Genomic DNA, 16,620 nt, shown 5'->3' on the forward strand with positions numbered 1-16,620 from the left:
CTCCCTCTCCATCTCTCTCTCCTCTATCACATTTCCTTCTCTCTATCTCTCTTTACCCCCATCCCATCTTTCTCTCTATTTCTCGCTTTCCTCTTCTTTGTCTCTCTCTTTCTCTCCTCTATTTCTTGCTCTCTCTAGCCCAAACCCCTCCCATCTCTCTCCTCCCTATCCTCTTTCTTTCTCCCTCTCTCTTTCTCTACTTGCATCTCTCTCCTACCCCCTCTCCTTTTCTCTATCTATTCTCTCTCTCACTCTCTAGTCTCTCTAGATTCTCTCTCTCTTTATTTCTATTTGTCTCCCTTATTCTTCTATTCCTCTTTACATTCTCTCTCTTTTCCTCTCCTCTTTTTCCCTCTTTCTCTCTCGCCATCGCTTGGGGCTTATGTAACTCTTTGTTCTTTGTTCTGCGCAGCACTGGCCCTGGTGGAGAGTAGAGAAAGAGAGAAGGAGGAGAGGAGGATGAGAGGAGGAGGAGAGGAGAGGCCCATAGAGTGGAGTGGACACATCTGATTATTCTGTGGAGGCAAACACTTGAAATTAATGACATTTCCTCATAACAAAGACCGCAGAGTTTGATCCAAGTTAAATTTAATCGTATAAATCTTTAGCGGAGCTCGTCGGTAGAAGTTCGGTATTGTAATTTCACTTTTATATTTCCTTAATTTGGTCATTTGTTGGAAAGGTTTTGTAGTTTTAATTGGAATTTTTTAAAAGATGCCCGACCCAATTAAAGTGGGATTTAGACTCGGTTCATTCTGTTTAACCCAGGCTTAGTGTTAAATTAAGTCTGAGTCTTTGCTTGTTGCCCCCAAACTTCACTCCTCTCCTTTATGAAAGAAAAACATTCAAGCCAGATTAATTTTGAGAACGATTTAAAGGTGCATTGTGTAACTTTTGTGGTGGTGGTGGTCGGTCAAATGCTTTTCTTGATTCTTCATTGTCTGGAATGTTTCACAGCATGGCATTAAATCTTTCTATCTCCATGGAGACCAAAGCAGACGAAGTTACAGGTCAGATCTATAGAAAAGCAGCCTCGCTCACAGTCAGAATTCCAGTTTTTCTAGGTATTTTTTGAGCTATAAAACCACCTGTAATTGAATAAATGAAAGCTGTTTAATGTCATACTGTGGAACATTCCAGGCAGAGCAGTGGCATCGCCGTAGAAACAGTTCTAATGACAGAGCTACAGCTCATGTGCAGGACAAACGAACAAGAAATGTATTCAAGGTTCTAAAGGTTATTCTAAAACCCTAAAGTGAACAAAATTTTCTTATTTGAGTTATTCTTTTAGAAATTTGAGTTTATAACATTAGTAAGTCCACACACTTGTCTCCATGGAGATGTTATTGCTTTGTCTGGAATGTTTCACAGTATGGCATTAAACCTTTCTATCTCTATGGAGACCAAACCAGACCAAATTACATGTAAGATGAGTGAGTCAGAATAGTTGATTTTCCAAAAGTTTTTGAGCTATAAAACCACCTGTAATTGTATAAATGTGAGGTAGAGCTATTTAATGTCATACTGTGGAACATTCCAGGCAGAGTAATGACATACCCATAGAAACAAGCAGGTGATGGACCCCCATCATAATTACATAGTGCATCTTTTTAAAGAAAAATAAAACAATTTCAAAGGGACAGTTTGGAATTTTGGACATAGAACCTCATTTCCTATGTGAGCCAGAGTGTTGGAGACGTGTGGAGACACTTTTTTAAAAATATTGCATCCAGTCCTTGTATTTGCAGAGGTCACTGGTGCTAGACTAGTGCATGTCAATGGCCATAGTTATCCTGCCACTAAAAACAGTCTTACCCACTCCACAAAACACCCGAAAAAATCTATTATTACACCAGACTGTCCATGTGAATGTCTCTGTCGATAGAATAATGTTTGAAATAAAACTAACCTTGCATCGCATGAATCGTCGCATGTTGAGGGACTATTTTCTCATATATCAGTCCACCGCTGCCAAGCTTTCTATCAGGAAGCACAAATCGCTGCTGCTAAGATGTAAATCCTTCAAATACAAGGTTAGTTTTACTTCTAAAATTATTCTCTCAACACAAACATTCACATCAGCAATCTGGCGTAATAATAGATTTTCTTCGGGTGTTTTGTGGAGTGGGTAAGACTGTTTTTAACATCAGGCTAACTATGGCCATTGACATGCACTAGCCTAGCTCCAGCGACCTCTGCAAATACAAAGACTAGATGGAATATTTAAAAAAAAGTGTCTCCACACGTCTCCAACACTCTGGCTCACTAGGAAATGAGGTCCTATGTCCAAAATTCAGAACTGTCCCTTTAAACTTTCTTTTGATTGCATTGTACTTTGTCATGAAATTTCCAAAATGCTAACCCGATAATGTCTCTAAGTAACCACACCAAACCAAAACCTGCTTTGTAACATTATTAATTCTATCTGCCCGCATCTGTATTAAATATAACTGGCTTATACAATACTATGATGTCAGCTGAAACCCAATAAAAAGACGTTACTAATATCCTGCCCTCAGACAAACTCCAGTAAACTGAATCTAACCTTGGTACAGTCTAGTTCCTGGTTAACCACGGAGTAATAGCTGAAGCCATAGCGTGTATTTTGGGCCCTGTAATAGCTCTCTGTCCATCAGCTGTCTGCCGGCTGCTGACGCTGGAGGACCAGAGAACGGCAATTATAGCTCCACCAAAACGCTGACGCACAAATGACAATCACCCATGTAACTTTTCTGGAGAATTTCAGAGCTAAACAGTGGACATCATGTATTTTTTGAAAGAAAGTGAGTGGTATAAGTGACAAACAAAAGCTTCTATGTGGGACACTGGGGTTTCTGGGTTTATTTACTGCAGGCTGTAGATGGGAAATGGGATAGAAGTAGTTTTGGTGCATGGGGATCTTCTGGTTTTCAAGTCTTTTAGTTGGAAGATGCTGTTTTGTAGTTTTTGTCTATGTACTTTTTCAGAATTAGAAAAGTTCTGCAGACAGACTCCACTCTGAAATGGTCAAGGACATTGAAAATTATGTTTTTTCAGTGCTATTTTCAGTACTAGTGCGAGCAATATTTGCTGATGTTTTGTGGCCAATTTGTAGAATTTGACAGACTTTTAATAACTCAAAATTAAAAAGGACATATTATGCAAAATCTATGACTCTTAAGCCATGTTATAGTGGCGTTACCTAATTAGTTTACACAAAGTTTTATTTTAATGAGTCATACATGTTTGAGTAATCCTGTACAGAACACATAAACATCATTGGTTGAGATTTCAGATTCACCTAGTGCCTTCGCTCAGTTTCATTTCTCTCCGGCGACTAGGTCAGGAATCAGAATACACTAGACGATTTGCAAGAACCCTGGAAGTTGTAGACCGCGCCCTGGCCCATCGGTGAAGAGCTGTGAAGCCATGACGTCAAACTCAAGCGCCTGTCTGGGTCCCTTTTTGTGGTACAAACAGTAAACAAAGCGTCGAGATGGATGCAGACGAAGACATACATTCTGTGTTGGCAACGATTCCCGAGATCGAGGATTTAAAGCCAGAACAAAGAGAATGTTTGGTGAATTTTATCAAGGGGAAAGACGTTATTACCTTTCTTCCTACGGGATTTGGCGCATTACATACGTCACGACCAAACAGCAGCGATTGGTTAAATAAAAAAGTACCTGCTTACCGTCGAGTGAACAAATCCTAATGCGGCAAGGTCAGACGGTTTCCACGAAGTGAAACTGACTGATGAATCAGGCTAAGTAATGTCATGATCTTTAGATAAATTATTTGATTGTGATTACTTGATTGTGATTAGGTCACATTATAATCAAGGAAGCTATAAAAAATATGGAACTGTGAGCAAAAAATAAGTTGTTTGTTACTTTAAAAAGCAAAGCAAATGTCTTCCTAGTAATGTCTAGACAGGCTGGTGCCACCTAGTGCCTCCACTTCATTTCTTTACAGCGACTAGGTCAGGAATCAGAATACACTAGACGGTTAGCAAGACCCTGGAAGTTGTAGAGCGTGCACTGGCCCATCGGTGAAGAGCTGTGAAGCCATGACGTCAAACTCAAGCGCCTGTCTGGGTCCCTTTTGTGGTACAGCACAACAATAAACAAAGCGTCGAGATGGATGTAGACGAAGACAGACATTCTCTGTTGCAACGATTCCCGAGATCAAGGATTTAAAGCCGGAACAAAGAGAATGTTTGGTGAATTTTATCAAGGGGAAAGACGTTATTGTCCTTCTTCCTACGGGATTTGGCGCATTACATACGTCACGACCAAACAGCAGCGATTGTTTAAATTTAAAAAAAGTACCCGCTTACCGTCGAGCGAACGAATCCTAATGCTGCGAGGTCAGACGGTTTCCACGAAGTGAAACCGGCTGATGAATCAGGCTACCGACCGACAGTTTGGCGATGCGATTCCAGCTCCCACAGATGAATGCTGTTGTTGCGTCCTTGGGCAAGACACTCAACCCACCTCACCAAAGTGTTTGTGTACATTGGTGTGTGTGAAGTTGTTTCTCGATTTACATTTACATTCTTTTACAATGGAACCTATAACATTAGTGAAACTATAGCAGAAATAACAACAAAAAACTTGCTCATAAAGGAGTGGGAAGAAAAAAACAAATTATTTAATCTGACCCCGTCTTCTAATCTTAACACAATGACTTTTCTTTTGCATTTTTTTAGACATTTTACATTAAACTATATGAACTATTTACAAGGGCGAGTCACTGTTATAGTTTGGTAACATAACTGTATTGCAATAAAATATAAGGATACCAACAATGGTGAGGAAAATACACGATACTAATCTGGTACAGCTTTATTTATAAGACACTTCATCTTCTTCCTCTTCTTCTTCCTCCAGACATAAGCGTCTCGGGCTGTCGACACACTGACTGTCCCTAGTGTCGGAACAGAGAGGAAACAGTCTCTTTTCAGTTTTATTCTCCTGCTGTTTCAAACTCTCCACAGAAAACCGTTAAACTCCAAAACCTTGTAGCTCAGCTCTTTTTGACAGCCTCCTGAGAGACCTGGAAACGCCATCACTGACCTGTCACTGTGTTCAACTTTTATACTGTCTCTTTTATTGTCTGTGTTATATGAAATGTTTTGACTCTGGGTGTTGTTGATTCTGGGCCAGGACAAAACAGATCTTTGAATCTCAATGAAACGTTCCTAGTTAGATAACGGTTAAAAATACAAATAAATAAAATAATAATAATATAAATTGTTAGCTGCATTATTAAAAAAATAAGCTCAGAGTCATCAGTAACTGGATTTTGGAAGGAAAATGATGCAACAAGGAGGAAATTAAAGTAGCAAAGACAAATGAAAGAGAAAATTTGAAAGATTTTAACGTCAAAACAACAATTATTCACTCTCCTTTCAAAACTCCATCCAAGTAATTCTAGCTTTGTCCCTCTGAGGCTGCCATACTTGTATTTTTTACTCCTCTTAAACATCACAAACATGCACAAACTAAGCGTTATCTTCAGTGTTGGGGAGTAACAGATTACATGTACTGGAGTTACGTAATCAGAGTACAAATTATGAGTAACTGTATTCAGTTACAGTTACTGTTTCAGTGAGTGGTAATTGGATTACAGTTACTTTGTTGAAATAAATGGATTACAGGGCGGTAGTTTACTGTTTTCACATTTTGGGCTATAATCCTTTTTTTTTTCTCAGTAATTCCACTCATTGCCAAAAACTAAACGAGGTCTAAACCAGGACTAAACTAGAACTAAACCAGGACTAAACCAGGACTAAAACAGGTTTAAACCAGGACTAAACCAGGACTAAAACAGGTTTAAACCAGGACTAAACCAGGTCTAAACCAGCACTAAACCAGGACTAAAACCAGGACTAAAACAGGACTAAAACAGGTTTAAACCAGAACTAAACCAGGACTAAAACAGGTTTAAACCAGGACTAAACCAGGTCTAAACCAGGTCTAAATCAGGACTAAAACCAGGTCTAAACTAGATCTAAACCAGGTCTAAACCAGGACTAAAACCAGGTCTAAAACCAGGTCTAAACCAGGACTAAACCAGGACTAAAACCAGGTCTAAACTAGATCTAAACCAGGTCTAAACCAGGTTTTAACAGGATTTAACAGGACTAAACTACCAAAAATATTTTTAATACGGTTAAGTAAAGTCTGGTCTTTTTATTTTCTTTTAGCAGATAAAACATCTTATGTTACGATATCCGAGTCTTTGCTTCTCTACAGCAAATCAAGTAATCCAAAGTATTCAGATTACGTTACTCACTTTAAGTAATTTACTGGATTACGTTACAAACTACATTTTGGGGTATGTAATCTGTAATCTGAAGGGGAATACATTTTAAAAATAACCTTCCCAACACTGGTTATCTTTTACTTTTTGGAAACACCATTTGCTTTTAAAGAACGTCAAAACAACAATTATTCACTCTCCTTGAACGACTCCACCTCGTAATTGTAGATTTTTTCCCTCTGAGACTGCCGTACTTGTATTTTTTAACCCTCTTAGAACTCCATTTTCCTTCTTATATACTGACACGCATATTTTTTTTACGGTTTGGAGATGCTTTTTGCGTTAAAACGAAGTCAAAACAACAATTATTCACCCTCTTACATACACCCCGCTGTTCCGGACTGCTTTTATTTACTAATCAGACTAAAGTAGCTAATTATTTCCGCTTCAGACAGCCCTCCTCACCTCTCGCCGCCTCCTCGTCTCCGCATGCCTTTTCTTTTGTTGTCGCCGCGCCGGTTGCCGAGGACCGACTCTGTTTCCATGACAACGGGAGGCCAGAGCGAGCGAGCGAGAGAGACAGAGGAAAGAAAAAAAAAAAAAAAAAAAAAAAAAAGAGGGATGCTGAGGCTGCAGTGATAATGCGCGTTTCTCTATGTGTGTGCACTTCCAATAAAGAAACATGCTTTATACGCGGCCTTATTATTTTATTATTCACAGTTCTCGCATTTACGTTTATTGCTTCGCGCCGTGAATGCAACGCTCCATTTAGCCTCCGTGGCGTTTGGCTCTTAACACCGTCGCCATAGGATTGATTAGCTGAGAAATGTTCGCCGTATTAGCCATTAGCATATGCCAGATAATTTGTCAAGTGAGACGCCCAGTTGTGCTTTGCGGTTTTATTGCTAAGTTGATTATACTTTAGCTGTAAATGGTTTTGACAAAAAAAAAAAAAACTGGTCAGTCATCTCCTTGGAAAAGCAACATACAACTCAAATTTATTTTCTGTTCTACTAGAAATATCACTCCCCTGCTTTTATTTGTTTAATTTGTTTACGTTTTGTATCTGCCAACTGCTATAATTTCTTGTATTTAGACTGCGTTTACACTGAAACGAATCTGCGTATCACCGTATCACTGTATCGGAAACGATCTGCGTCCAGACACGTCAAGCCTTCCCTGTCCACACAGCTTTGAGCATATTTGTTTACGTTTGACAGAAAGGAAACTTAAAACCACATGGCTAATTTGCATAAAAAACAGTTTGTTCTGTCTCTGTTTTCAATGGGATTAGTGTGGACGAACACTGCATCCGCAACGAAAACGACTCGAATACGTACTAGTGTGGATTTCCTGTATCTTCTTTTGTTATGTAATGATATTTTGTTTCATTTATTCCATTAACTGTATGATGACCCCCGTGTTTAAAAAAAAAAAACGAAATGGTTTTGACAGCGCCATAATGAAGAGGATGAGGATTATTAGTGAAAAGAGGTTGAAGATGGAGAGGCTGAAGAGACTGGTAGTTAGGACAATGATATAATGAGAAAGAAAATGTCTAAAAGTGGGACTAAACACCTAAACTTCGCCCACAATCACATTTCAAATAGAGATGATAACTTTAGAAGTACCTGGGGACTAAAGGGGAATGTGAGGGTGGAGAAGGGGCGGGGTCTGGGCTTATAAGGAACAGTGTGATTGGTCAGGTATACCAAATACCAATACCAAACAGGTATTCACATTTCAAACTATAATAATAATAATAATTTTATATAATAATAATAATTTGGACACTCAAAGACACTTTACAGTTCATTATTCGTTCACTCCATACCTAGTGGTGGTGGTAAACTACTACTATAGCCACAGCTGCCCTGGGACAGACTGACGGAAGCGAGGCTGCCAATATGCGCCATCGGCCCCTCCGACCACCACCAACACTCACACACTCACCACTTTCATACTCGGCAATGTGGGTGAAGTGCCTTGCCTAAGGACACAACAATAAATATATATATATATTTTTTTTTACAACTGGTGCCCCAATGTGGTACCTGAGTGGTCTCTAAGTACTGACCAGGCCCAGGCTTGCTTAGGCTCTGAGATCCAACAAGATCAGGCTTTGACAAGCTGGTATGGCCACACAATGCCCCTGAAATGCCTGGCTTTAAGCAGAACAGTCCTGAGTGATGTCACGTAGTACTTGGAATAGCAGTGGCCATTTCTGTTTTTGAACACAAAGCTGCCAATCTACCTGGTGTGCTGAAAAATGGCCAAAAAGGACTACACTTAGAACACATTACTACTACAAAGCACCATATACACAGTTCAGTAGCAAGTAGTTAAGCCCAATTCATGGTCATGCGTCAAATCATCTGTGTCGCGATGCAAAGAGTCTGTGTCTGCGTTGACCGACGTGCACCTCCGAAATTTTTTAACTACACATCAAACCGATCCTGGTCCTCTGGTGCATCCACTCTAAATACATTTCCAGTTCTCCGCGTTCCCGCTTCATTTTGTATACACGAACGCAATGAACGCAGTCGTAGCCCTCTGGTGTTGTGGTGGTGAATTACTTCGCGGCGCATAGGCCTCGATGAAGATCCATAAATCAAAAACGACAGTGACAAGGCGACGGCGGGAGTGTGCCTTGAGTCGATGCAGAACTATAATTCAGCCTTTAGTAGTTTAGAAGTTGATTCAGTGATCAGTTCTTCTTCACAAGGCAACAGGATTTTTGTTTACAAGATGATTGGTTGAGAAGAAATGCTGGCATGCTGTGATTAGAGGACAAAAACGTCGTTGTTGTAGGTTGTTCCTGTTTGAATTTACCCTTTGTTTATGCAAAAATAACCCTTTTACCACTTTATTCAACTATTATTTAAAAGATGCATTTTGTAACATTTTTGGTGGAGAGTCTGCTTCCTGCCACGCTTCATGGTGATGTTATTGCTTTACCATAGGGGTTCGGTCAAGCAGTAACGGAGGGAAACAGGGGCAGATTTTTTACATTCAAATAGCTCTTATTCAGAAACTAGAGGGACTATTGAAATAAGTAAAGTATCAGAATGTAGGAAAGAGTTACACTCCAACAGGGTCAAGTTAAACCTGTGATATTCTTTCAAGTTGTTGACAAAAAATTAAAAAAACTCATGTCGGTAACGGAGGGAATGAAATATGCAGCACTTTTTGGGCAATAAATACAAACAGTGATAACTCTTGGTTCTCACTTACATATCCTTAACAAACTGGTTTGAATATTTGCTTCATATAGTTTTCTACCATATGGTACAAGATTAGGTTGAAAAACCTCTTACTTTTTGAGTAATGAGATTTTTTATTAAGAAAGGTCATGGTAACGGAGGGAAAATTGTTCAAGCAAGTAGAAGGTGCAGGATTTTACATAATTTGTCAACTTTTTTCTTCTGAATACTTTAATATTACTTCAAAATGAAAGGAAACTATTTTTTATAAAATATGTCAGTCCTTCCAAGCAAATTTTTATCATTTTAAATACTTTTTTTTTTTTTAAATCATGTACCTTCATCAACAGTTCAAAGATGGAATAACACAAGATATGATGAAATACATCCATTTATTTACATGATTTTCAGGTCTTTGAAATTTGGGAAATTATTTTTGTTCCATGTTTCATACATGGTCTGTTTAAAACATATGTAACTTTAGAACCAAAAATGGTACAGAAAAAAGGTCAACAGTTTCATAAACTAGAGTACATATGTATCTGTTCAATACATTTTTATATCAGATGCATTAACTTGAATTTTTGGCCTTGCTGTTTACTTCTGCTTGACCGGGCACACAGGCTTTGTCATTAGAAATCAAGAAAATCATCATTAAACTTATCTCCATGGAGACAAGCAGGTGATCCAGTAGGTTACAGTTTCTTGACTTGTCAGATCTGTGGAGAGGTCATCCCATGCATGTTTTCAAGTAAATTTTGTGGCAGTAACAACACATTTGAATTTGAATGAATATTATGTCACTGTGGAACATTCTTGGCAAAGTAAAAACATCAGACCAGCAGGCAGTGGACTTTCTGTACTAAAAGTTACATAATACACTTTTAATACACAGATATAACCCTGGTCGTCTGAAAGCAACCACGTTTTAAATTAAACCTTTCTTTTCTATCTTTTGCAGAGTTCCCAGAAAAAAAGAGGAGCGCGAGGGAACAACAAAGCGGAGAAGAAGCCGTGCCCTCAGGTGGGTGCATCCACACAGCTGTATTTACTGATAAACCAACTCAACCGCAGCACACAACAAGACCTTTATGCACTTCAAATACTCACCCACATCAGACCCTGCTGCTGTTTTGGGTCACTGAACGCTGTCGGATGAAGTTGGCGAGTTCTAACTTTAGTCACTGTATAGTTTTGTTTGTCTGATAAATGTTTTAAACCCCACAACACTTCTTTTTTAAGTGTTTCTTATTTCCATCCTGTCAATACTGTAACTATTTGGTATCAGAAGTAACACTGATATAGTTTTTTATGGTTAAAGCAACAGGGGTAGTTATGATTTCCTTCATTTTTGAACTACCATTGTCTAAGGCTGAGTTCAGACTTGAGCCTGAAGTGACCCAAATCCAATTTTTTTGCTCCTATGCGACCTGTATCTGATCTTTTAATGACACACATCCGATTTTTTTAAATGTGACCCAGGCCACTTGAATATCCATCCATCTATCCATCCATTTTCTTCCGCTTATCCGGGGCTGGGTCGCCACTTGAATATGTCCTCCTAAAACCGATACATATCCGATCTTTTGTCATGCGACTTCAGTCTGAACGGCCAGGTCACATTCATCCCACCTACACGTCACAAATGTACACAAACGTTCTTCTCGTCAGGCGAAAATTGTGTCTGAGTGAAGCAGAGAAGCGCATCGCAATCCCACCGCTCTTGGCTGCGACTCTGCACCCACACATTCTTTTCTACGGACGTTGCTGCCACTGTCCCACAAAACGCCATGGTCGAAAACCTTGTCCTTCTCTTTCTCAATCTTCCTCCTTAAAACAAATAAGCTGTACATGTTCTGACTCCGGTACGACAGCGACTTTAAAATCTCCAGGTGCTCAATGCTCATGTCCATGTTTAGGCGACTTTCGTAAACACTGATCACGATCGCTGCCTGTGACATCGACACTTTTGGGGCGTTTAAAGTTCACACACAAGTCGCATTTAATTGGAAATGTGAACGACCTCGCAAAAGAATCGCATTTCACAAAAAAATCCAAATTGAGCATTAAGGTTGTATAGCAGTTTTTTTCGAAATCAAGAATCAGAATCTCAGTTTGTCTTCGCTCCTTTTCCCCTTCGCGACCTCAAGAACCGACTTTCTTTTAGGTTATTCTCAAGTGTTGATCACGTCTTACATATAGTTGATCATTAATCATCTATTTCACAGCCAATTTCATAAACATGAGGTATCTGTGTCCCCAGAGATGAGTTGAACACGCTCAAATCAAATCTAGCTTTTACTGATAACAAACGTAATACAGATTTATTTTTAGTGAAGAAACGGGACATGATGGCCGTGTTTTTTTATATTATCAGTCAATTATCCCATTAGACCAGGGGTGTCAAACTCATTTTGGTCCGGGGGCCGTATCCAACCTACGTTGATCCTAAAGGGGCCGGATCAGAAAACTCATGGCATATAAACCCCAAAAACAGCAATAAGTTCAAATATTTGTGCAGAGAAACGCAAATCTATTACAGAAATCTTTTTTAATTGATGAACTCTTTCTTTTACAAAATATTACAATATTATGAGAAAAAATGCTATTTCAACACAATGTTTTAATATGAACTTATTTGCAAATAGGAATAAGTCAATTTTTCTTGGAAAATCCTGCACTCAGCGTCCGCTTTTCTATTTTTGACATTTTGCTGATGAAGGCGTCACATTCAACAGTCAAAACGATCGTCCTTTAAGAGCGTTTGGAAAGAGACAAGTCTTCATTTGTGCTGCTCTGGTGGGAGGGGCCACGTACAGAGGCTCTGGAGACGTTGCTATGATAAACATCACAGAAAATGACCAATATTTTAATAGAAAATATTATTAAAATATTTTAGTAGAAAATCAGCCGAGGGCCAGATTAAAGGTCTTGGAGGGCCGGATCTGGCCCCCGGGCCGTATGTTTGACACCTGTGCATTAGACTGAGCCTCTTATTTCTTGTCCATTATTTCATCTCTCATTTTGGTTGTTCCAAGTCTGAAATCCAGTTTAAACCCAAAATGCTTCCCTCTGATCCGAATGGTCTCTACCTAAACCCCAGGACCTGCAGCCAGTCCTGAGTAAGTGCTAGTGCAGCCTTTGCAGCTCGGGGGAGTGAATTCTGGAGGTTTTGAGCTTTCACACAGACATAGCAGACTTTTAATGTGTGTTCATCAAGTCATGCATAAAATCTGAAATAGCCAGAATGAGCTCAGAAGTACGGCCATGTTTATCAAAAAGAAAACCAGAACAAACATTATGAAATTTTGTAAATCTGTTAAAAGAGGTGGAGCTCTGGAACAACTGTAAAGAAGATCTAAAACTGTGCTCTACTCTCTTCCATTTTATATACAAGTTTAAAAGTTTAACTCTGAGCAGATACATGAATTATGAGACTTAGTTTGTAGTATAGTTATAGTACTATTATTATGTTTATTTATTTCGGACAGTAATACATAGAACATAAATTAAAAAACAAAAAACTAAATAATAAAAAAAGACAAAAACTTAAATACATAGATATAACACAAAAAGTAACTATTTCTATTCTATAATAAATAAATGTTACGCAGAATTTTCCTTGTGTCCGAAAAAGGACTGATTTGTTTGTTTCCTCTTGTTTTATTTATGAAGATGAACCGGTTTCACGATGACGCTCAGACGAAGGAATAAAGAGTAAAGGCAGAATAAGCTCAAGTTTCAGCCTATACCTTTTCAGTCTGTGTATGTTAAATATGACTGTGTATGGAATAATGTCAGAATATTCCTGTGAACGAAATAAATGAATCAATCAATATACAATTAATATTCACTGGGTCAAATGCAGAGGACAAATTAACTGCTGTATTTAAGTGGAGTCGCATCTGTGCTTTACTTCACCTACGCTCCTGTATCCTTGGCTCCATGGGGGGAGGTGGGAGGAGGTTGTTTTGGGTCACTGACTGTTTTCAATAATGTCTCCTGTGTATGACCTGTATTCTGCAGGTTAATCTTTTTCTCTTATAATGGGACACAGTAGGAAGCTTCTACCTCAGCATTTTTCCTCTGTCCTTATATCCCCTTCTCTCCCGCTCTCTCCTCCTCCTCCTCCTCTCTCCTACTCACTCCTCTTCTCTTCCCCTTCTTTCTCATCGTCTTTCCACCTCTACAGTATCCTCCTCTCCTCGAATTTTCTGTCCAGCTCTTTACTCCTCTCTCCTCCTCTCCCCTCCGCTCTTCCTCTGTGCCTTTTCTCTCCCGCCCTCTCCTCGTCCTCTCTCCTACTCACTCCTCTTCTCTCCTCCTTTCTCATCCTCTGTCCTCCTCTCCTCCTCTCTCCCTTTTCTCTCCTCCTCTCTCCTTGTCCTTCAGCTCATCTCTAGGTCTCGAGCTTAACATGATCCCTGTGCTCTGTTTGTATCAGAACCACAGATATGATGCCGGTGAGGATTTCTCTGAGAGGTTTTCAGAAACTGGTGTCCACAAAATATTATAATCCGGGATGCTCTGACATTGGGCAAGACTCTCTGAATGTTGCTTGTATGATAGTGTTGTTAACAAAACACAACTTCGAGTGGGCTAATGTGAAGAAACATTGTTATAATCTTGTTTAAAGATAATACAAGTCAGTTTTACATAATCTGTCAAATTTAAAGGAAATTTATATTGCAATGTGTTAGAAACAAGCGACAAAACGCATAGCCTGAATCATGAGCCGGTTTTACTTCGTTTCACTTCGTAGAAACCGTCTGAACTCGCAGCGTTAGATTTCATTCGCGGTCGGCAGGTAATTTTTGTCATTTAAACAATCGCTGCTATTTGGTCGTATGTAATGCGCCACTAACTGGGCTAACTGGTATATTAAGCTTTTCCCAAATCCCGTAGGAACAAGGGCAATAACGTCTTTCCGCTTGATGAAATTCACTAAACATTCTCTTTGTTCCGGCTTTAAATCCTCGATCTCGGGAATCGTTGCCAACACAGAATGTATGTCTCTTCGATGATTGGCTGGTGCCCGAACTCGCTCTTCCGGGGTTTTGCGAACCATCTATTGTATTGCGATTACTGACGTAGTCGCTGGAGAGAAATGAAACTGAGTAGAGGCACTAGGTGGCGCCAGTCTGGCTACAAAACACATACAACGGAAGACAATATTAGTAGGGAAGGTATATCGTTTTTCGGCAATATCCGTGACAATCCCTGAGGATTTCCCCAGATATCGTATTGGTCCGATATTGAAAATTGTGCCGCTATTTGGCACCAATATTTGTATAATTTCCAGTTTTCCTCAGAGAATCGGATTTGTCTTTTGGAGCAGACTCAATGAGAGACAATATCAGTTAATGAATCCCACATTTTTCTTATGGTTTTTACAAGAGCAATAAATTAATATGTAAACTTCAACATAACTTCACATAAATTTGGTCTGTACTCTAGATTTTAAAGCATAATATTGGTATTGGCAAATATCAGTTGTCAGACACAACAGCAAGACAAATATTGGATATCAATATTGTGTCAAAAAATCCATATCGGACCATTCCTAATTGTTTAGTGTTAAAGTTGTTAAGCAAATAATTGTATCACACCTTAAAAGTAATGAGATACTGTCACAACTCCAAATTGCTGAGAACAATAGAAGCATTTATACCATTTTGTAAACCCCCTTTGACCTTAACTTTTATGACATAACACTTATTGATAATTTGCTCAACCTTCATTTATATTTCCTGCACAAAACTCGTCCAGTGTGTAGTCAGTAGTACAATGTGTACACTGTCAAAGCCAAAACACCATTAAATGTTTTCAAAAACATGGAGCTATGAACAAAATGCATTCGAGTACCCAAGGATTTATCCAAAAGCCAGTTTTACCACAGCTTTTTACAAGGATTTTACAGTTATTTTCCCACTAACCACTGGGCCTTGTGGTGGTTCCAGCTTTGAAACATTGGCTTTTCAGGGCTCCAACTTGGCAAAATCTTCTGGGAGGCCATTCAATCTCATAATTCTACTCGCAAACATTTTGTAGCTCGCAGTTACGGCATTAACAATGTTGTTTATGTACAGAATCAATTATGTGAAGCTTAAAAGTCTGTACACATTTTTCCCCATGTATTTGATCAAAATACGTCACTTCACTGGTTATTATTTCTCTTTAAATGCATTAATCCAAGTTATCCTGAATATCTCAAACAGTATTTAATTTTAAACCTCTTACAGTTTACGTCTTGGAGTTCAGATATTTCTTGTTGTCCCAAGAGTCAAAAAACAAATAGGAAAACACTCATTTAAAAATAAAGCTCCTTCTGACTGGAACAATCCTCCCTCATCGATTTGCGCATTAACTTCTGTCCTTTCGTTTTAAAATGCTCTGGTTCAATATTTACAGAACTCGTGTCATTGTTTTTGATCATTTTGTTGTTCATCTTGTTGTATTTTGTGACTGTATTTGAACTCTGTCTTAGTTTTTTGTTCAAATTTGATTTATTGTGTCTAACAGTCAAGTGCGAGAGTGTGTGTGTGTGTGTTTGTGTGTGTGTGGTTGTGTCGATTTTGTTGTTTTGATGTTTATTTGAATGTATGTATCCTACTGTCTGCCCCACTGTATCTGTCTTTTGTCGTTGTAACTGTGAGGACCCCTTCGAAAACGAAATGACGAGACATCTCAAGGGGCTTATCCTCCAAACAAATAAAATTAAATTAAAATGTGTCTTGCACCAATACAGATATACAGATCATATATTGGTATAGATGTATAAGCAGCTCATGAGGATAATCAGACTGCTGTGTGCTGTCTGCATTTAATTATAAAGCATTTTACGAGTTACTGTTCTATTTTAAGAGAGCAAAAATCAGAAACAGTGCCTTGAAGGTCCTACAATACCTGTCAAAAGTTTTAGAACACTCAAATTTTTCCAGTTATTTATTGCAATTCAAGTCGTGCGAGTCTAACGAAGAGCTTGAAATGGTACAAATGTAAGAACTGAACAGACAGAGGTTAAAAAAAGATAAAAGAAAACAAAACACAAGTCCAAGCTCTGCCAAAACTACCTCAGGAAAAAAGAACAAGATGGTGAACTTGAAAACATGCACAGTCTCCAGACTTAAACCTCATCGAACTGGTTTGGGATGAACTGGACAGAAGAGTG

General features: G+C 38.9%; 1 protein-coding gene across 3 annotated transcripts in view; it reads left to right on the forward strand.

Moving 5' to 3' along the window:
• Positions 1–16,620, forward strand: part of soga1 (suppressor of glucose, autophagy associated 1) — a 257,223-nt gene that overhangs the window by 178,900 nt on the left and 61,703 nt on the right. For all 3 annotated transcript variants that reach the window (XM_055166396.1, XM_055166397.1, XM_055166398.1), the window contains exon 5: positions 10,411–10,473. In XM_055166396.1, the coding sequence (XP_055022371.1) occupies positions 10,411–10,473 (63 nt within the window). The remainder of the gene's footprint in view (positions 1–10,410; positions 10,474–16,620) is intronic.

This window comes from Boleophthalmus pectinirostris, unplaced genomic scaffold (genome assembly GCF_026225935.1).
Source record: "Boleophthalmus pectinirostris isolate CB_2022bp ecotype Guang Dong unplaced genomic scaffold, ASM2622593v1 HiC_scaffold_8, whole genome shotgun sequence".
Classification (NCBI taxonomy): domain Eukaryota; kingdom Metazoa; phylum Chordata; class Actinopteri; order Gobiiformes; family Gobiidae; genus Boleophthalmus; species Boleophthalmus pectinirostris.